The 22,154-nt window shown below is 45.0% G+C and overlaps 2 protein-coding genes across 3 annotated transcripts in view; one reads left to right on the top strand and one right to left on the bottom strand.

Moving 5' to 3' along the window:
- LOC109897635 (liprin-alpha-3) overlaps positions 1 to 7,822 on the top strand; it is a 37,624-nt gene extending 29,802 nt beyond the window's left edge. For both annotated transcript variants that reach the window (XM_031827874.1, XM_031827873.1), the window contains exons 29-32: positions 2,840 to 2,908; positions 3,104 to 3,266; positions 5,505 to 5,568; positions 5,872 to 7,822. In XM_031827874.1, the coding sequence (XP_031683734.1) occupies positions 2,840 to 2,908; positions 3,104 to 3,266; positions 5,505 to 5,557 (285 nt within the window). In that variant the 3' untranslated portion in view covers positions 5,558 to 5,568; positions 5,872 to 7,822. The remainder of the gene's footprint in view (positions 1 to 2,839; positions 2,909 to 3,103; positions 3,267 to 5,504; positions 5,569 to 5,871) is intronic.
- Positions 7,823 to 8,160: 338 nt separating this feature from the next.
- On the bottom strand, positions 8,161 to 20,536 carry LOC109897408 (uncharacterized). Its single transcript, XM_020491904.2, has 2 exons — positions 19,966 to 20,536; positions 8,161 to 10,945 (listed from the first exon to the last, which is right to left on the bottom strand). Exon 2 carries the CDS (start codon positions 10,924 to 10,926, stop codon positions 9,388 to 9,390), a length of 1,539 nt encoding a protein of 512 aa, XP_020347493.1. The 5' UTR covers positions 10,927 to 10,945; positions 19,966 to 20,536; the 3' UTR covers positions 8,161 to 9,387.
- Between the last annotated feature and the right edge of the window lie 1,618 nt (positions 20,537 to 22,154).

Genomic DNA, 22,154 nt, shown 5'->3' with positions numbered 1-22,154 from the left:
AGCTGTATCTCAGTAACAGCGTCCCCAGTGGATGGTGGATGACAGCTGTATCTCAGTAACAGTGTCCCCATGTTAACTGCTGGCTGGTGGATGACAGCTGTATCTCAGTAACAGCGTCCCCAGTGGCTGGTGGATGACAGTTGTATCTCAGTAACCGCGTCCTCAGGTTAACTGCTGGCTAGTGGATGACAGCTATATCTCAGTAACAGCGTCCCCAGGCTAACTGCTGGCTGGTGGATGACAGCTGTATCTCAGTAACAACGTCCCCAGTGGCTGGTGGATGACAGTTGTATCTCAGTAACAGCATCCCCAGGCTAACCACATGATGGTAGATGACAGTTGTATCTCGGTAATTTCGTCCCCAGGCTAACTGCTGGCTGGTGGATGACAGCTGTATCTCAGTAACAGTGTCCCCAGGCTAACTGCTGTCTCGTGGATGACAGCTGTATCTCAGTAACAGCGTCCCCAGGCTACTTGCTGGCTGGTGGATGACAGTTGTATCTCAGTAACAGCGTCCCCAGCTAACTACTGGCTGGCGGATGACAGCTGTATCTCAGTAACATCGTCCCCAGTGGCTGGTGGATGACAGTTGTATCTCAGTTGTAGCGTCTCCAGGCTAACTGCTGGCTGGTAGATGACAGCTGTATCTCAGTAACAGTGTCCCCAGGCTAACTGCTGTCTCGTGGATGACAGCTGTATCTCAGTAACAGTGTCCCCAGGCTAACTGCTGGCTGGTGGATGACAGTTGTGTCTCAGTAACATCATCCCAAGTGGCTGGTAGATGACAGTTGTATCTCAGTAACAGCGTCCCCAGTGGCTGTTAGATGACAGTTGTATCTCAGTAACAGCGTCCCCAATGGCTGGTAGATGACAGTTGTATCTCAGTAACAGCGTCCCCAGTGGCTGTTAGATGACAGTTGTATCTCAGTAACAGCGTCCCCAATGGCTGGTAGATGACAGTTGTATCTCAGTAACAGCGTCCCCAGTGGCTGGTAGATGACAGTTGTATCTCAGTAACATCGTCCTCAGTGGCTGGTTGATGACAATTGTATCCCATTAACATCGTCCTCAGTGGCTGGTAGATGACAGTTGTATCTCAGTAACAGCGTCCCCAGTGGCTGGTAGATGACAGCTGTATCTCAGTAACAGCGTCCCCAGGCTAACTGCTGGCTTGTGGATGACAGTTGTATCTCAGTAACATCGTCCCCAGGCTAACTGCTGGATGGTGGATGACAGCTGTATCTCAGTAACAGCGTCCCCAGGCTAACTGCTGGCTTGTGGATGACAGTTGTATCTCAGTAACAGCGTCCCCAGGCTTACTGCGGGCTGGTAGATGACAGCTGTATCTCAGTAACAGTGTCCCCAGTGGCTGGTGGATGACAGTTGTATCTCAGTAACAGCGTCCCCAGGCTGACTGCTGGCTGGTGGATGACAGCTGTTTCCCAGTAACAGCGTCCCCAGGTTAACTGCTGGCTGGTTGATGACAGCTGTATCTCAGTAACAGCGTCCCCAGGCTAACTGCTGGCTGGTGGATGACAGCTGTTTCCCAGTAACAGCGTCCCCAGGCTAACTGCTGGCTGGTGGATGACAGTTGTATCTCAGTAGCATCGTCCCCAGTGGCTGGTTGATGACAGTTGTATCTCAGTAACATCGTCCTCAGTGGCTGGTAGATGACAGTTGTATCTCAGTAACAGCGTCCTCAGTGGCTGGTAGATGACAGCTGTATCTCAGTGACAGCGTCCCCAGGCTAACTGCTGGCTTGTGGATGACAGTTGTATCTCAGTAACATCATCCCCAGGCTAACTGCTGGATGGTGGATGACAGCTGTATCTCAGTAACAGCGTCCCCAGGCTAACTGCTGGCTTGTGGATGACAGTTGTATCTCAGTAACAGCGTCCCCAGGCTTACTGCGGGCTGGTAGATGACAGCTGTATCTCAGTAACAGTGTCCCCAGTGGCTGGTGGATGACAGTTGTATCTCAGTAACAGCGTCCCCAGGCTAACTGCTGGCTGGTGGATGACAGCTGTTTCCCAGTAACAGCGTCCCCAGGTTAACTGCTGGCTGGTTGATGACAGCTGTATCTCAGTAACAGCGTCCCCAGGCTAACTGCTGGCTGGTGGATGACAGTTGTATCTCAGTAGCATCGTCCCCAGTGGCTGGTAGATGACAGTTGTATCTCAGTAACATCGTCCTCAGTGGCTGGTAGATGACAGTTGTATCTCAGTAACAGCGTCCCCAGTGGCTGGTAGATGACAGTTGTATCTCAGTAACATCGTCCCCAGTGGCTGGTAGATGACAGTTGTATCTCAGTAACAGCGTTCTTAGTAACAGCGTCCCCAATGGCTGGTAGATGACAGCTGTATCTCAGTAACAGTGTCCTCAGTGGCTGGTAGATGACAGTTGTATCTCAGTAATAGCGTCCCCAGGTTAACTGCTGGCTGGTAGATGACAGTTGTATCTCAGTAACATCTTTCCCAGTAGCTGGTAGATGACAGTTGTATCCCAGTAACATCTTCCCCAGTAGCTGGTAGATGACAGTTGTATCTCAGTAACAGCGTCCTCAGTGGCTGGTAGATGACAGTTGTATCTCAGTAACAGCGTCCCCAGGCTAACTACTGGCTGGTGGATGACAGCTGTATCTCAGTAACAGCGTCCCCAGGCTAACAGCTGGCTGGTGGATGACAGTTGTATCTCAGTAACAGCATCCCCAGGCTAACAGCTGGCTGGTGGATGACAGTTGTATCTCAGGCATGCAGGTGAAACTGATAGTAGTCTATATCAAATGAAGTGACTAGCCTGATTCTAATCTGTACTCCCTCCTCTCACATCTCTCCTCTAGGCCAGACAACTCCTAGAGAAGGAATACAACTCCCTCATCTCTATGGGAACAGAGAGAAGACCAGATGAGGTATTAAAGAACACAGTAGGCTTAGTTCAGAGACTATGTGAAGACTGCATTTTCCACCTCATACAAGTCATTCTTTCTAACTTGACAGTTTGACAATGTTGACAGACATAACCTTTTTTTCTTTATTTCTCTCTCTCCCCTCCCCCCTCTTTTCTCTCCCCATTTCCCCCCTTCTCTCTACCCCCCCTCCATTAGGATGGGACTAAGACGTTCACCCGCTCCCCTTCCTGGAGGAAGATGTTCAGGGAGAAGGACCTTAGGGGGGTGACCTCGGACTCATCGGAGAACCTGCCTGCTAACTTCCGTGCCTCCGCCATCTCCACACCCTCCGTGACCCTGAGAAAGGTTCAGAGTGACGGTGAGAAGGATGACCTCTCCCCCTAACCTCTGACCCTTCCCTTACCCTTCCCTTTGGCTCTCAGATTCCTATTTGTTCCGCTTCTTACACCTCCAGGGCTATTCTTCTATTACCACTCAGAAGGTCACGCTTTGGACAATTTATGACCCCTTAAAACCCTGGATAAAACATATTTACTATGGGCTAGTCATACTGATTTATTCATCGAGAAAAACAACTGACTTTGTCTAGAAGCGGGTTGCATGTTACATTAGAGAAGAAGTGTAAGACCAGTGTCACATGCGAGTATGTTCAGATGTACCCCATTCATAGAAGCTTACTAACGATTGATGAGAGTTTTTTCTGTCTGGGGAAGTTTTGTTAAAAGCCTCGCTTGTTCTAAACATTAACACACATCGCTTGTTCTAAACATTAACACACATCGCTTGTTCTAAACATTAACACACATCGCTTGTTCTAAACATTAACACACATCGCTTGTTCTAAACGTTAACACACATCGCTTGTTCTAAACATTAACACACATCGCTTGCTCTAAACGTTAACACACATCGCTTGTTCTAAACATTAACACACATCGCTTGTTCTAAACGTTAACACACATCGCTTGTTCTAAACATTAACACACATCGCTTGTTCTAAACATTAACACACATCGCTTGTTCTAAACGCTAACACACATCGCTTGTTCTAAACATTAACACACATCGCTTGTTCTAAACATTAACACACATCGCTTGTTCTAAACGTTAACACACATCGCTTGTTCTAAACATTAACACACATCGCTTGTTCTAAACGTTAACACGCATCGCTTGCTCTAAACGTTAACACACATCGCTTGTTCTAAACGTTAACACGCATCGCTTGCTCTAAACGTTAACACACATCGCTTGTTCTAAACGTTAACACACATCGCTTGTTCTAAACATTAACACACATCGCTTGCTCTAAACGTTAACACGCATCGCTTGTTCTAAACGTTAACACGCATCGCTTGTTCTAAACGTTAACACGCATCGCTTGTTCTAAACGTTAACACGCATCGCTTGTTCTAAACGTTAACACGCATCGCTTGCTCTAAACGTTAACACGCATCGCTTGTTCTAAACATTAACACGCATCGCTTGTTCTAAACATTAACACGCATCGCTTGTTCTAAACGTTAACACACATCGCTTGTTCTAAACGTTAACACGCATCGCTTGTTCTAAACGTTAACACGCATCGCTTGTTCTAAACGTTAACACGCATCGCTTGCTCTAAACGTTAACACGCATCGCTTGTTCTAAACGTTAACACGCATCGCTTGTTCTAAACGTTAACACGCATCGCTTGTTCTAAACGTTAACACGCATCGCTTGTTCTAAACGTTAACACGCATCGCTTGCTCTAAACGTTAACACGCATCGCTTGTTCTAAACGTTAACACGCATCGCTTGTTCTAAACGTTAACACGCATCGCTTGTTCTAAATGTTAACACGCATCGCTTGTTCTAAATGTTAACACGCATCGCTTGTTCTAAACGTTAACACGCATCGCTTGTTCTAAACGTTAACACGCATCGCTTGCGGTACAGTTTTCGAAACATAAGGAACTTGTCTTTCATATCAGCGAGAAATCATTTTCTAAAAACAAACGGTTCAATTACTACACACATTTATAGGGTTCCCACACGGCCATATTTCCAATGTTACAGCGCTTGACAGAGAAGACTGAGTAGACTACCTGTGCTAATTAGCATTCGGCGTCTCAGAACAACTGTGTGTAAAAGGAAGACGGACGCCACAAACGTGTTGTCACTGAAAGATACTGTCGGTTCAACTGTTTTAATACCAGTTAAAATAGTCTACAGTAAGTGTATATTTTGCCTTTGTGAAATTATTTTGATGTGACATGAAAGTAGAGGGCGTTGTGTTTCTAAAATCTTATCACAAATGAGAGTCGAATCACGTTTAGATGAAGTATTTTGCCTATAAACAGAACATGTAAGGTCCTAGGACTATAAGGAGTAACATTAGGCTCCTTCAGTCCATTATTGGGCTTGTTCCAACACTGATGGCATTAGCTTGGATATTCCTATGCAAAACCTCCAGTGGCTCGCTCCTACAGGACACAGCAGGTTCAGAGGGCAAGGCAACAACAAATTCCCCCTCCCACAACTTTATAACAGTACATCATTGAAAAGTTCAATGCTATTTAGTCGTTATTTTGATGTTTCTCTCCTTCTCGCTTAGTGAACTCTGGGCCTCGCGGTGAGGTAGCCTCAGTCAGGACATACTCTTGCTGAAGGACACGGAGGTGAGAAGCCCTCAACCAACACATTAAACACATGTAGTAGCTAGTTAGAGTTTTCTCATGGTTTGATTTGCAATAAAACCTTCAGGCATGCCAGATAGCTTGCATGTGTGCATATTGAAGTGGTTTGACTTGTTTTCAAGCTACATTGTTTGTTGTGGTGCTGTGTTGTGAGCTTTGGTTATATAATTGTTTGTGGGTGAGGTCTTTAGCGGTGGGCTTGGTTCATTGGTTGATGGGGATTTGGTTTGAGTGAAGTCAGGAGGACAGTTGTGTGCGTGAGAGTAATCCTGTGTTTTTCCTCAGGGCCATGGTGACTGGATCACGACTGGACTGCCCTCCTCTCATTCATTCACAGGAGGGGAAAGCAGCAGAGAAGCAATGAATATATACATTTATTAAATATAAATCTATTGGTCTGACCATTCTGCAATAACAGAGATAAAGAAGAAATGACAGAGATGGAGAAACAACCAAGGGAAAAGAACATGAAGAATGTATGAAATATTGACAGGATATATACTGTACGTACATGGATAGAGGGGTAGGATGAGGCAGGACGACTGTTTTATCTCTCTCTTTGTTCTGTCTCAATATGTGATTGTGCGATGTGGAGTTGTGTGCTGAGGAGGAGGAGACTGATATCCAATGTCACCCATTGTGGCTCTCTATCTGTTACCTTCTATGGTGCTGTCAGTGGTTCTACTAAGTTGGTTAGAGTGCTGCAGTAAAACCATGTCCCCATTCAGGCCGCCATCTTGGCTCCAGCCACATCAGAGCGGCAGCAAGCCGCTCCTCTACTCATGGTTTATCCATTGGCACCTTGAAAGCTGAGAGGCTCTAGTGTAATCTCTTTTGAATGGAATCTATTGTGAAGATCAAAGGCCGGGCCACAGCAGTTACGATACGATAGGTTGGGGGGCCACAGCAGCAAGGATACGATGGGATGGGGGGCCACAGCAGCGGGGATAAGATGGGATTTGGGGGCCATAGCAGCGAGGATACGATGGGATGGAGGGGCCACAGCTGCGGGGATACAATGGGATGGGGGGCCACAGCAGCGGGGATACGATGGGATGGGGGGGCCACAGCAGCGGGGATACGATGGGATGGGGGGCCACGGCAGCAGGGATACGATGGGATGGGGGTCCACAGCAGCGAGGATACGATGGGATGGGGGGCCACAGCATCGAGGATACGATGGGATGGAGGGGCCACAGCAGCGGGGATACGATGGGATGGGGGGCCACAGCAGCGGGGATACGATGGGATGGGGGGCCACAGCAGCAGGGATACGATGGGATGGGGGGCCACAGCAGCGAGGATACGATGGGATGGGGGCCACAGCAGCGAGGATACGATGGGATGGGTGGGCCACAGCAGCGGGGTTGAGGGGATGGGGGTCCACAGCAGCGAGGATACGATGGGATGGGGGGCCACAGCAGCGAGGATAAAATGGGATTTGGGGGCCACAGCAGCGGGGATAAGATGGGATATCGGGGGCCACAGCAGCGGGGATAAGATGGGATTTGGGGGCCATACAGCTGTGATGTCATTTGTAGGTACCCACTAAAGCCAGCTAAATTAGAGTGGGGGGACATGTTGTTGAAGCCAGGTTACATACTGCAGGTCTAGTACAAAGCCCAGGGTAATGGCTTTCTAGATGTGGTGGACTTTACAGCTCTCATCATCAGCTCAGGTTCATTGGGTGCCCCTGGAAGACGAGGGGAAAGATGGAGGTGTGACGAAGGTGAGATAAAACAGTCAAAGTGACCAGAAGAAAAGAGGATGGAGACGATTAATTTACTGCACGCAAGCCATAACAGAAACCAAGAGAGGAAGGATGATGAGCAGATCCAGGAAGAGAGAAGAGACTGTTGGAAGTCAAGAAAAACCTTTAGCTTCTGTGTTACGATGCATGTCAAACAACCAAGATGACAATGAAGTCAACTTTGGGGGGTGAAGATGATACACATATATCTGTAGAAATGTAACCTATGAGGATGAAAGCCTGGGGAACAATTTGTAAAATGTGTGTATTTTTATTTGTATGTTTTTATGATAACTATATTTATTTTCGTTATGTATGTATGTATTGAATAATTGTATGTACATGTTCATTTAATACTTAATTCTTACTAATTTAATTTGACCTAATTTGAAAAGTAAATATGAAACATTAAAAATGGTCATTAAAATATGCTACTGTATGTGTACATTTTGAAAACAAATTGTGTTAAGATTGGAAGAAAAAAAATGAATGACAAAGATGATAATACAAATTGAAAATAACACCTGCAAAATAAACAGTAATAAAGATGATGGTGATAAAAAGACAAAATAAAGTGGACTCGTGGCACAACACATCCCAATGTGTGTGTTCTCACTTTGTGTACCTGGGGTTGGCACGAATGTAGACAACAGGAGAGTGTGAGGGGAGGAGGCAGTGGTTTGTGTATTTGTGAGAACAATGTTCAGCATGTATATACTGTATGTGTATATGACAGAAAGAGAGACAACACACACCGATAGATCACACCATTGACACTTGCCGGGAAAGACCATTATGCATAAAAATCATGATAAAATAAGTTATAATAGTTTATCTTTTACTTATGGAATAAGAAACAGGCCTTTACAATATACATACGTGTATTACAAAAATCCAGATGTATAAATATGTTGTACTGCATATACTATAGAGTGCAGAGTTCAAACTGCAAACTGAGGCGAATGGAATTCTTCAATCATCTAATGATCTAACTACAGGGAGAGATAGAGATAAAATGCTTCTGTGGTTGTCACACTGCTGCATGGTTTCTATTGGTCACTCAAATGTTCTGATCACATATGACTGGCTACACTGTAAATGGACTGTTGCTCTCATGACAACAGTATGGGCATCATGATGACACCCAGCATTGTGCTCACAGTATACATGGCTCAATTCTCCTCTCTATCTTACTATTAAAGCACTCAGTGATAATGTTCTCTGTGAGACTTCACAAAGGAGGACTGGGGATGGTCAGTGCTCAGTATGGAGTGTTGAGCAGTATCAGGCTAAATCACTAGGTGCTGCCAGTCCCTTCCTCTCCCATTCAGAGCAGAGGCCAGACGCCAGAGGCTGGAATCATGTAACAACAACAAACCTATCATTCCACGTACCTTTCTCTATAAATATACATACTTTCATACATAAAAGCATACTGTTCACATATTGTACTCATATATAAAGAAATATATTAATTTAAAACTCATGGTTACATACAGTATTACTCAGCAATAACATGTATGACATGAAGACAATTATGAAACAAACAGTACTTTTCTAAAATCACAATTTTGATATGATAGTTTCCCTAAGTTGTATTGTTGAGGTTTTATTGTTTTTGTGTAGTCACTCTCACTGAGCCCGTGATGGGTGGAGGGGTTGTCTCGCCTATACTCGTTAAAGAAAGTGCTATCTAAAACCTAAGGGTTCTTTGGCTGTCCCCATTGGAGAACCCTTTGAAGAACCCATTTTGGTTCCAGGTAGAACCCTTTCCACAGAGGGTTCTACATAGAACCTCAAAAAGGGTTCTACCTAGAACTAAAAAGTGTTCTCCTATGAGGACAGCCGAAGAACCCTTTTGGAACCCTTTTTTGTAAGAGTGCAGCTATCATAAGAAGAATGCACCAATGTAAGTCGCTCTGGGGAAGAGGCACCCTGGCCTATAAAGTAACACCTACTGTCTCACTGACATTACATCCAATGTCCCAAGCATTATCTGTGTTAACATTTCTTCCACATGATCCTCTCCACCTTTCCTCCATCTCCTGCCCTCACTCCCTTCCTCTGTTTTTCCTGGTTACTCTGGACAGTAGGACACACACACAGGACGAGTTGATGCGGACCCACCTCCAGCCCTGCAGACCGTTGTTGTCAACAGTGAGGGCTCGGACATATGTGTCCTTGGCCTTACACTGACTCACCCACTGTCTGATGTCCACGCCCCGGCAGCTGGCCCCGGACACACCTACGGGTCCTGTCCCTGTTCCTGCTGCCGAGGCCCCTGCCCCCCCTGCCTCCCGCTGCGGCCCACCGCCCCTCTGCTGCCCCTCCTGGAGGCAGCGAGTCTCATAGAAGTACTGCTTAAACGCCCCCTTGACTGTCTTGATCTCTGGAACGATGTTGACCGTTTTACCCCTATCGTCGATGACCGTCGTCTTGTCCGTTACCCACACACTCTCCGACTCGCACACCGGCATCTCACCCCGCCTGGTGTGGGACAAGTGCGAGCGCTTGTGCCTGGGGGCGGGGAGAGGGGGCTCCCTGGCCCCCCTGAGAGTGTCCACCCAGCTCAGCGGCACACTCCTGTCCATCTCTCTGTCCCCATGACCCTCCATGTGTCCGTCTGCGTCCGACACATCCTCCTCCTCCTCCTCCTCCTCCTTGTCCTCTCCTTCTATGGGCAACATGCCTGACTCCAGCATGAGGAGGAGGGGTGGGTGCTCTGGAGGAGAGGAAGAGAAAAGGACCCGTGGGTGTGCATCTAGAAACAGCAGCTCTTGCTTCTCCTTTACACCTCCCAGCCCCTGACCCAGCCCTAACCCTAGTCCTACTTCCATTCCTTCCTCTGACAGATCTGGACCTTTCCCAGCCCTTCCCCCAGGCCCACCCTCCCTCCCCTCCTCTCCCCTGTTATCACTGCTCTCTGTCCTAGCCTCTGCTCTCTGCGGGGTCCTCTGACTGGAGGGATGTGGCCCAGTTTTACTGTGGTGTCCAGCATTAGTGGACGGTTTGTAAGTTTCCACCACATACATGTTGGGAGGTCTGAGATCCTGTTCATCGGTCCTGGGGTCTAGAGAGTGATGATGGTTTTCCTTCTGAGCCATGTCTCTAAAGCTGCTGTCATCACCAGCTCTGCTGCTGTCTGGTTTATAGTCCCCTAGTACATAGTTCTCCTGGGAGGGGTAGTCCTGATGACTGCTGCCATTGGTGCTCCTGAGTTTTCCTCCATCAGTGTTAGAATATTTATTTAAACCAACGCTGTTCGTGTTTTCTGTAGGAAAATAGCTTTTTGACAGATAACTTTGTTGTTTTCGCTTCCCTTTCAAAGTTTTCACCTCCTCTTTAATTATGGAGGGCTTATTGTAGTCTTTCTTGACATTATTGTGGGAGTTGTAGTCCACAGAGGCCTGAGGAGCTGGACGTGTGGAGTAAGATCCGGGGGAGCGACTGGAAGAGTCATCGATGTCCTCTGTGTGGTTGTCCAGGCTACTGCCGGGCTCTGTCATCGCAGCAACAGTACTGGTCACAGGGCTGTGAGGGAAGGGCAGGGCCGAAGCGATCACCATGGCAACCAGGGGAAGCCAGTGCATCACTCCCAACACGTATCAACTGAGGATGGAGAGACAGGTATGGGGAGAGAGAGAAAGAGGAGAGAAGAGAAATGGGGTTAAAACAGTGTTCAATATAGTAAATGTGGAACTCTCATGAAAAGGTAAAACAAGCCTTTTTACTGGTGCTAACCTGTAGCTTAACGGTTAACTCTAGAAGTAGAGCTGTTTCTGCTGTTAACTCTGCAGAAAGATCAGTTTATCGATGTGAGGAGACTGTGGGACAATGGATATGCAGCAGAACAGATCCCCTGCCTGCCCGGTTGCCTGCCTGGTTGGCTGCCCGGTTGCCTGCCTGGTTGGCTGCCCGGTTGCCTGCCTGGTTGGCTGCCCGGTTGCCTGCCTGGTTGGCTGCCCGGTTGCCTGCCTGGTTGGCTGCCCGGTTGCCTGCCCGGTTGTTGGCCTTCAAATGGAGCCTCTATAATCCTGCTATGTGTGTCGACTGTGGGTCATTAATCTCACCGCCAAAGGAAATTAATTACAACTCAAGCAGTCATAATGAGGCCTTAGGGTTTCGAAAGGCTTTTTTCAACTTTTAAGGGCGTAAAACATCAAATGTTTGAGGTTGCAGTTGGTCCTCTGTGCACAATCTATGGTTGTGTGCGAAGTGGTCAATTCTATAAACAGATTTGGTTTGGTGCATATCAGTTTGCAAAAACATACATGTGCATACGAGTAAATACGCAACTTTGATCCAATAAATGTTTTGCCTTGTGGCAGAAAATAAGGAATTTCACAGTAATAACTGAACTAATCACTTAATTGTTGTTGTGACAGATTCTGAACTTAGAACATTTTAAAAGTGAAACCAGAAATACTTGAAGAACAGTTTTTCTTCTCAAAGGCTCCAGAAAATTCTGGCCCTTGGCCAATTCTCTGAAAGTTTACATCACAACCTCCTTTGAACACAATGATGAATGATGAGTGATACCAGATAAACCTTTAACCGCTTCCCTATAACTTCCAGAGAAGCTAAACACCTTCTTCGCACGCTTTGAGGATAACACTGTGCCACCGACGTGGCCCGCTACCAAGGACTGTGGGCTCTCCTTCTCCGTGGCTAACTTGAGTAAGACTTTTAAGCGTGTTAAACCTTGCAAGGCTGCCGGCCCAGACCGCATCCCAAGCCGCGTCCTCAGAGCGGCAGGGTAGCCTAGTGGTTAGAGCATTGGACTAGTAACCGAAAGGTTGCAAGTTCATATCCCCGAGCTGACAAGGTACAAATCTGTCGTTCTGCCCCTGAACAGGCAGTTAACCCACTGTTCCTAGGCCTTCATTGAAAATAAGAATCTGTTCTTAACTGACTTGCCCAGTTAAATAAAGGTCAAATAAAAATAAAATAAAAAAGAGCATGTGCAGACCAGCTGGCTGGAGTGTTTACGGACATATTCAAACTCTCCCTATCCCAGTCTGCTGTCCCCACTTCCTTCAAGATGTCCACCATTGTTCCTGTACCCAAGAAAGCAAAGGTAACTAAACTAAATGACTATCGCCCCGTAGCACTCACTTCTGTCATCATGAAGTGCTTTGAGAGACTAGTCAAGGATCATATCACCTCTACCTTACCTGACACCCTAGACCCACTTAAATTTGCTTACCGCCTCAATAGATCCACAGATGATGCAATCGCCATCGCACTGCCCTATAACATCTGGACAAGAGGAATACCTACGTAAGAATGCTTTTCATTGACTATAGCTCAGTATCCAACATCATAGTACCCTCCAAGCTCATCATTAAGCTTGGGGCCCCCAGGTTTGAAGGTAGGAAACAACACCTCCACTTCACTGATCCTCAACACAGGGGCCCCACAAGAGTGTGTGCTCAGCCCCATCCTATACTCCATGTTCACACATGACTGCGTGGCCACGCATGCCTCTAACTCAATCATCAAGTTTGCAGACGACACAACAGTAGTAGGACTGATTAGACAGCCTAAAGGGATGATGAGACAGCCTAAAGGGAGGAGGTGAGCGCCCTGGGAGTGTGGTGCCAGGAAAATAACCTCTCACGTAATGTCAACAACACAAATCTTATTGTGGACTTTAGGAAACAGCAGCGGGAGCACCCCCCTATCCACACTGACGGGACCGCAGTGGAGAAGGTGGAAAGCTTCAAGTTCCTCGGCATACACGTCACTGACACCCTGAAATGGTCCACCCACACAGACAGTGTGGTGAAGAAGGCACAACAGCGCCTCATCAACCTCAGGAGGCTGAACAAATTTGTCTTGATACCTAAAACCCTCACAAACCTTTACAGATGCATCCTGTCTGACTGTATCACCACCTGGTACGGCAACTGCAACGCACGCAACCGCAGGGCTCTTCAGAGGGTGGTACGGTCTTCCCAACGCATCACCAGGGGCAAACTACCTGCCCTACAGCACCAGATGTCACAGGAAGGCCAAAAATGATCATCAAAGACAACAACCACCCGAGCCACTGCCTGTTCCCCACTATCCAGAAGGCGAGCTCAGTACAGGTGCATCAAAGCTGGGACCGAGAGACTGAAAAACAGCTTCTATCTCAAGGTCATCAGACTGTTAAATACTGTAGCCATCAGTAGCACCTTAGAGGCTGTTGCCCTATATACATATACTTGAAATCCCTGGCCACTTTAATAAGGGAACACTGGTCACTTTAATAAGGGAAAACTGGTCACTTTAATAAGGGAACACTGGTCACTTTAATAAGGGAACACTGGTCACTTTAATAAGGGAACACTGGTCACTTTAATAAGGGAACACTGGTCACTTTAATAAGGGAACACTGGTCACTTTAATAAGGGAACACTGGTCACTTTAATAAGGGAACACTGGTCACTTTAATAAGGGAACACTGGTCACTTTAATAAGGGAACACTGGTCACTTTAATAAGGGAACACTGGCCACTTTAATAATGTTTACATATTGCATTACTCATCTCATATGTATATACTGTATTCTATTCTACTCTGCTGTATCTTAGTCTATGCCGCTCTGACATTTCTTGTCCAAATATTTATATATTCTTAATTCCATTCCTTTACTTTGGATTTGTGTGTTTTGTTTGTATTGTTGTGAAATTGTTAGATATTACTTGTTAGATATTATTGCACTGTTGTAGCTAGATACACAAGCATTTCACTACACCCGCAATAACATCTGCCGAACACGTGTATGTGACCAATAAAATGTGGTTTTAACCAATTCCCCGATCCTCTATCCTCTCACTCACACCTGCCACCAGAGGGCAAAGCAGACCATCATATTCAACTTGATACGTTTTCAAGATAATATGGTACTACAATAATATTCTATTGACTGAGCTTCAATGTCATATTAGTATGTCAACTTTCATGTAGTTTCATGTAAAAGTGTAACATTAAGGATTTTTTGAAAGGACATTCTACTCCAAAATGTAATTATGTCCTCTTCCTTTAGAACTCTTCTGAAAATCGAGGACAGTTTCCTTTTATCTCATGACCTCAATGACATCACCAGCCAATTCTATATGAACCCTAAAAATAATTTAGCTAGCGTAAAGTTACTGTATCATAATTATTACATACATCTACACATGTAGGATCTTAATTTGAGCCAGTTTGCTACAGCAGGAAAATAATCCTGCAGCTACAGGAAATGTAAATTATTATGTTGATTATAATTATCCTGCAGCAACAGGACATTTTAATTATTATGTGGATTATAATTAATGGACATTTTTGTAGGGATTGATGATTTTCCCTTTACGAAAAATCAGTCTGAAATTTCAAAGTGGAAATTACAAACTTCAGCAGCCCTTTTAAACCTCAAATACACAACATGTTTTAAAATGTCCTGCAGGGCGATCAAATTAAGAACCTACATCTGTATAAATAGGGATGGCTAATAGAGATAGTTAGAGGACTCAACATTGTATCTGTCCCATTATGGCGTCTGTAAGAGCATGGACAGCACCATTGAGGCCATCTCCATTTTGGAATAGTTAATTTTCTCCTTCTACTACTTCTGAGTTGGTAAACAAACTGAAAAAGTGCATACTGACACCTGGAGTGTGTTGTTTGAACAGGTATAAAGCCAAGGTTGGTGATTTACTGTCACCTGCAGTTATGGCTGATCCCCCCCTCCTGATAACATGGATGGAATTATGTGATCCTTCCTTAACCCATAGGAAGTCCCACCCAGTTGACTACTTCAAAATGGTAAAAGTCCTCAATGGCGCTGCCCATGCTCAAACTGGATTTTGGGCACTAGATTTGGGCACTATCTCTATGGTTGGCTGCACTTCCAGGATTACAAACTAGCTAGCTAGTTACCTGGGAGGTTTCTTGGAAGATCTGATGAGAATCTGAGGAAGATATGTAACTTGTTGTAACTTGTCGCTCTGAACTTGTCACTCTGAACTTGGCGCCAACAATTTAGCAGCGGCTATGCGCCACTGTTAAAGGAATATAAGGGAAACACTGATCAGTACAGCAACAACACATGCCTTCCTCTGGTTCGCGTTTGTCTGAAGAGGCCTGCTACATATGTGGCATATCATGATGGTGTCACACATCATGTAGGACTAGTCAACCATGATTATGAGGATTCCTCTGGGAGAGCATATGGCATCCACCCAGAAAAAGATGAACCCACTTCCAAGACTGAGTCATGTGTCACTTCTATTTATCTGTTGTTGTGTGAAAAATGGGATGAGGACATTTAGAAATAGTTTAAAAAGGTAGAATGCTCAGAATGTCTGTGATGTGGGTTTACTGCTATCTTCAGGTGTCCCCAGACCAGACAGCAGACTGAGAAAGGGGAAGGGGGAGACTGAGAAGGGGGGGGGGGGGGGGGATAGATAGGGAGGGGGGTAGATAGGAGGTGAGAGAGTTAGACAGAGTGGGAGAAAGAAGGATACAGTGAGAGAAAGAGAAATGACAGGATATTCACTACACCTGACCACACCTGGGACACAATGCAGTAGTGATTAGTAAAAGAACCAGGGACATTAGATGACACATCAGCCATGCATTTATGCTTGCATGCTGTGGGCCTCGTTCCCTGGTGATACACAAATCACATCAAAGGACTCTTTACCTGTTTGCTCTTATTGGCACAGGGCCATCCATAAGTTCGTAAACACAGGTGTGCTGTGTGCTGTATGCAGATAAAGTGTCCTGAAGTGCCATTCTGGGTTCTGGTTAGTTCCAGCCCAGACAGATGGTGAGCTGCAGAAGAGCACTGTCAATTATAGATGAACATGCACTGTGCCATGTGGCAACAGACGTGGCAACAGACAACACAGACAGAGAGACAGAGACAGAGACAGAGACAGAGACAGAGACAGAGACAGAGACAGAGACAGAGACAGAGACAGAGACAGAGACAGAGACAGAGACAGAGAGACAGAGACAGAGAGAGGTGAACAACAGTCAGTTATTCAATCAGTGGCATTACGATCCCCATGTATTTTTATAAATGGACATCATGTATATAAAAACAACCTTTTAAGGCTGTGTGTGTGTTTAGTGGAAGAGCTGGTTGTAAGGTTTTCTGAGAACACACACCAGACAGGCAGGCAGACACACGCTGGAGACCATATCAGGGGTGTCCTCGGATGGGGCCACAGTGTCTCCTGACTCCTCCTGTCTCAGCCTCCAGTATTTATGCTGCAGTAGTTTATGTGTCGGGGGGCTGGGGTCAGTTTGTTATATCTGGAGTACTTCTCCTGTCCTATTCGGTGTCCTGTGTGAATCTAAGTGTGCGTTCTCTAATTCTCTCCTTCTCTCTTTCTTTCTCTCTCTCGGAGGACCTGAGCCCTAGGACCATGCCCCAGGACTACCTGACATGATGACTCCTTGCTGTCCCCAGTCCACCTGGCCATGCTGCTGTTCCAGTTTCAACTGACCTGAGCCCTAGGACCATGCCCCAGGACTACCTGACATGATGACTCCTTGCTGTCCCCAGTCTACCTGGCCATGCTGCTGCTCCAGTTTCAACTTCCACCTGACTGTGCTGCTGCTCTAGTTTCAACTGTTCTGCCTTATTATTATTCGACCATGCTGGTCATTTATGAACATTGAACATCTTGACCATGTTCTGTTATAATCTCCACCCGGCACAGCCAGAAGAGGACTGGCCACCCCACATAGCCTGGTTCCTCTCTAGGTTTCTTCCTAGGTATTGGCCTTTCTAGGGAGTTTTTCCTAGCCACCGTGCTTCTCCACCTGCATTGCTTGCTGTTTGGGGTTTTAGGCTGGGTTTCTGTACAGCACTTTGAGATATCAGCTGATGTACGAAGGGCTATATAAATAAATTTGATTTGATTTGATTTGATTTGATATCAGTGTACTCTGTGGCACAGGAGCTTTTCATCATCATGCTCCATTTGCTACAATGACACGAGCCATTTACACTCCCTGCATGGCCAGACAAGGACTTCCTCACTCCTCAGCTGTCTGGATAAGACCCAAACACTGTCCCAACCAGCAAATCTCAAACAATCTCACAAATGAATAGATCCCAATCCCCCAAACGAACACACTCGGTCTATAGAAAAAACATCCCAAAACCACAGATTCAAAACTATAAGAAAACACAAGATTTCCCCAACTAATTTACAAAACCTCCAAACATTATCCAAACAAACAATCCAAACCCCAAACCCTGTCAAAACAAACCTTCTAACACCAAACCAAAACACTCCCCCAAGTTCCTACAGAAAACCTAACTGCCCAACAGTTCAAAAACATACTCATTTTTAAATTATCTTCAAATAAACAGACACAAAGTAACACTGCTACAACAAAGTCACACGTACAACTTACAGCTAGGCCTAAATCTCACAAATAAACCTGGTGATTAGGGATAGGTGCCTTATGGTTGTTGGTTTGAATGATCTTTTAGATGGTTACCTGAGAAGTATATTGTGGGTCTGAAATGACAGAGAAGGAAGAGTGAGAGAGAGGATGGAGAGGAATAAGACTGGGAAGCTAGAATTAGTCTGGGAGGCTCCGTTAGAAAACAGTGAGAAGAGAATTCCATTAAGCTGGCTCCACACCTGGCAGTGGCTACTGTGCAATTATCCTGTTAACAACTAATCCCCTTTATGTGTGGGTAATGGGCCGGGTGTCCATTTGTCCGTCTGAGATTATTCATTATGTCAAGGCCCAGACCAGCCGGGATAATCATATCTCTTTGGAGTCAACACGTAACCTTATGGACATGTGTGTGTGTACTGAAATAATCCGTCCATAGACCAGATTAGTCAGTGCAATGTGTAGACTTCTTCATAGCCTAACTGTGACAGAGGTCAACTTCACGCCTGTGACACCTGCTGTGCCTAGAGCAGAGGAAACACTACAGCAGGTTGTTTGTCTTTGTTTTTCTCTGTCTCTGTATGGCCTGAGATGGAGTAAAAGCCTTGTGCTCATGAGTTTTGAGCACATAACAGTGGTTAGCAGTCCTTCTGTGCAAACAGCCCATTAATTAGGATTCTATGATTGTGTCATTCCACGCTTTAGTCTAACTGGGTATCTACCCTGGGCTCTCTCTGGCCTTGGCTCTGTGTACAGCTTTTTCAGTTCACATTTACACACACACACACACACACACACACACACACACACACACACACACCACACACACACACACACACACACACACACACACACACACACATAATCTTAATTCGAGCCAGTTTGCTATATCAGGAAAATAATCTACCCTGGGCTCTCTCTGGCTTGGCTCTGTGTACAGATTTTTTCAGTTCACATTTACACACATACACACACACACACACACACACACACACACACACACACACACACACACACACAGAATCTTAATTTGAGCCAGTTTGCTATAGAAACACAAAATGTGAATTATTAGGTGGATTATAAATAAAGGAAATCTTTTGGTGGGGGTTGATACATTTTTTGTTACGACACACACACCCCACACACAAAAAAGCACACACACACAGCATAAAAATTAATATGCAAGGACCTGTCAAATCTAATCAGGCACTGACCCAAAGGATAAATGCCAGTCAATCTGACCATAGGAAGAAAGGAGAGCAGCAGTGCAGTGTGAATTAAGCTGTCTACCAGAAGGGAGGCTCCATGAAGGAAACATTCCATATGGTACCATGTTCTTACCTAATCGGCGTTGAAAAACACAGAACGTTTTCCTTAAGCGTTTAACCAACTGAAGGTGGTGCACATTGTATTATTTACACCCAAAGGGCCATGTATTCACGGCAAATTCTGCTGTTCTTTGGTTATTTCTATTTCAATGAATGATATAACCATTGATTCTTGTATATAATGTATTATTCCTCATGACTTTAATATAACTGTCTTCTTACTCCATCACAACACAACAGTGGGCCTTATTTACTTCAGTAAACAAACAATGTATTGCTGGAAAATGTTTTAAACTACCATGCATGCAATAGATTGTCAGTACTTGCATTCAAAGCCCCACTATGAATACGAGAGTGGTTACATTTTCTAAACCCCATCTCTCAGCTATCTACCAAACCAAGTAAGGGTCTGATGTTTGGCTGAAACACATACTCAGGATTGTGGCTTTAATGCACTCTGCTACTGGTATAGGGACATAGTCATAGTAGTCTAATATTTCAGGGACATCATGCATATAATGCCATTGATTACTTTTAACAAGAGGTAAGCAACAACCTAAATCTCCAAAATTGCCACAAAGTAGACTATAGGCAAGATTTCAGTAGATTATGGATCAATTGGCCTGATGACCTGTCAATTTCTGTGATCTCTAGCATACACCTGCAGATTAGGATTAGGTTATACCCGTAGCCTGTTATCATAGCCTGTTATCATATCTGAATACTTGTGAGGAAAAAAAACAGTGATGGAGAATTAAATTAGGCTATCCAATAATGCGCTGTGGCAAACCCAACAGTAGATGTATTAATCGAAAGTGTCCATAGCTCGTGTTAATACATATGCAAACAAATGAACATATACATGAACTGCAGTTTGTAAAATGGACACGACAAGTAAATGTGTACCGTTTAGGTGAGATCCGGACCACGCGTCCTTCAAGTTGACACCACATTGGTTATAGACTAATGGTCCGAGAGAGTTGGCGAAGTGGTAAAACTCAATATTGTTTAAATGGAAAAGTTACGTTTTCATATTCAATTCAAATTTACTTCCCACGTCACAAAAAAAATGTTTATTCTATCAGTTATCCATGTCCGTTTAAATTAAACAACAATCATTTTAAAAAACGACGGGAAGAAAAAATAAATATGCAAAAACAGCTCCGTCCTAACCGCGCTTTAAACGAGACAGACAACGCGATGTTTGATAAAAGAAAAAAGAAAGATCTATGCATGATTCGGTCAAGATCTCATCCTCCTGACGTTGTTCTTCATATTCCATGAAAAGAGCAACTGTAATTTATTTAAATTGAAGTCGACATACACAGTAAACTAATCGATGTCCCTATAACGACTGGCAGCGAAGCGCTGCGGTCCGTTTAGGCTACGTTGGGATCAACAAAGTTTGTCAAATTCTTCCCAGTTCTCAAAAACTCCGCCTGTAGCCTAAACGCGAATAGCTTCTGGTTGCTTTTGGAGCGGAGGAGAGGGAGGACAAGATGAGGCGAGCGAGTTTTTTGAAAGGGGTAAAGGACAGAGGGGGAAAGAAAGCACAGAAGAAACAACAGGACGAGGAACATCTGTGAGAGGGATATCGAAATGCCAAGTTTTCTCAATAGAAAAAGTATAGCCCCAAACAGCCTAACTGCTGGTTATTAGGGATAAAGAAAAACAGTATTATAGATTTAATATAATAATTTAAGCAATGATTTACCTTTACCTCAGCCTTCCTTTCCCTGTGGAATCATGAGGCTAAACTGGGTTAAGGTTCATAACTCGCATACTGTCTAGGCCTACTGTCTAATACGTATAACACATCACAACATACCTATAAGTACTGTACCTAATCACAAATTGAGGTAATTGGATGAGGTGGGACATGTTGGGTGCTGATGAATATAAGTCAGGTTAACTAGTGCATATAACACATAACCTACCTGTAAATAGTGTACCTAATCACAATTTGAGGTGTTTGGATGACTTTGGACAGCTATCTTCTGATTGTTTGAAGATAGCTGACATATACCAGACCACATGTCTAGTATACTAGGCTACTGTGTAGGTCTTTAGGCCAACGTTTGAGGTTTGACCGACTCGACAACAAACTGGTGAAGATGAAACCATGGCTGAGAGCTGAGACCTAGGCTACTGTGAAGACAGTGGAGTTATGACAGACAGTTCATCTAGATGGGTCTTCGCGCCAGCTGAGTATGTAGCCTATGTTCTTTTAACCTTGGAGAACAGCGCGTCCACTGAGTCAGTCCACCTTGAAGTTTGTTGTTGAAAAGGAAACCATAAATTGGTAGATGAGCAGAGGAAGGCTTTACCTTTTCCCTGTATCTGCGTCTCTCAGACACTCTTTCTTTCTTTACCAAGGTAGTGGTTTCCATCTCACTAAAAGCTTTTTTCCATGAATGTTTAAAAAGATGAAAGGATAAGGAAAAGAATGGAGACAAAAGAGAGGAGGCTTGTGTTACAACCCTGCCCCTGTGAGACTGCTCATGAAAGACTTTTGGGATGGGAGAGATGGGGACAGAAAAGGAGACAGAGAAAGAGGGGGAGAATGAAAAGAACTTTTCAAACTCCAACTGCTAAACGGGTCAGTTGTGTATAGTGGAACTAGCTAAAATGCAGAACTCACTCAAAGATGGGGGTACTTACCACTGTCAATACAGTCAGACCTAAAGGGATGTTGAGAGATAGCACTCTGTGACTGACTGCTACTGTTATCCCCCCAACACACACATGCGCACAGCCGCACACACTCCATCAAATACACTCAATCTCTCTCACACATCCAGGAGCAGCCCTGAAATCAGATGTGGACGGTATTACCTCTTCATATCCTCACCCTCTTTGCTGTTCTTCCCTGGTGTCTCCCTCATGGCATTCCTCCCTAAAAGTGGCAGTCCTTGGAACCCTCCCACCATTCACTCTCTGCTTTTTTGTCTGAACTTGTTCAGTGCACACTTAGATATTTCTGCCCGAGGTTACATCAGTGAGAGAGGGAGAGTGAGAGAGAGTTAGCAAGGTATTGACAGAGATGACAGTCAAACAAAGACGGTGAGAGTAAGGTCAACATACACAAATGTAGG

The sequence above is a fragment of the Oncorhynchus kisutch genome, linkage group LG6 (genome assembly GCF_002021735.2).
Source record: "Oncorhynchus kisutch isolate 150728-3 linkage group LG6, Okis_V2, whole genome shotgun sequence".
In the NCBI taxonomy this organism is placed as follows: Eukaryota; Metazoa; Chordata; class Actinopteri; order Salmoniformes; family Salmonidae; genus Oncorhynchus; species Oncorhynchus kisutch.
Note: the sequence above shows the minus strand (reverse complement) of the source record. Positions and strands in the feature narration are given on the sequence as shown.

What these genes read in the sequence shown, in the direction of transcription:
- LOC109897408 (XM_020491904.2), bottom strand. Translation starts at nt 10,926, where the DNA reads ATGCACTGGCTTCCCCTGGTTGCCATGGTGATCGCTTCGGCCCTGCCC.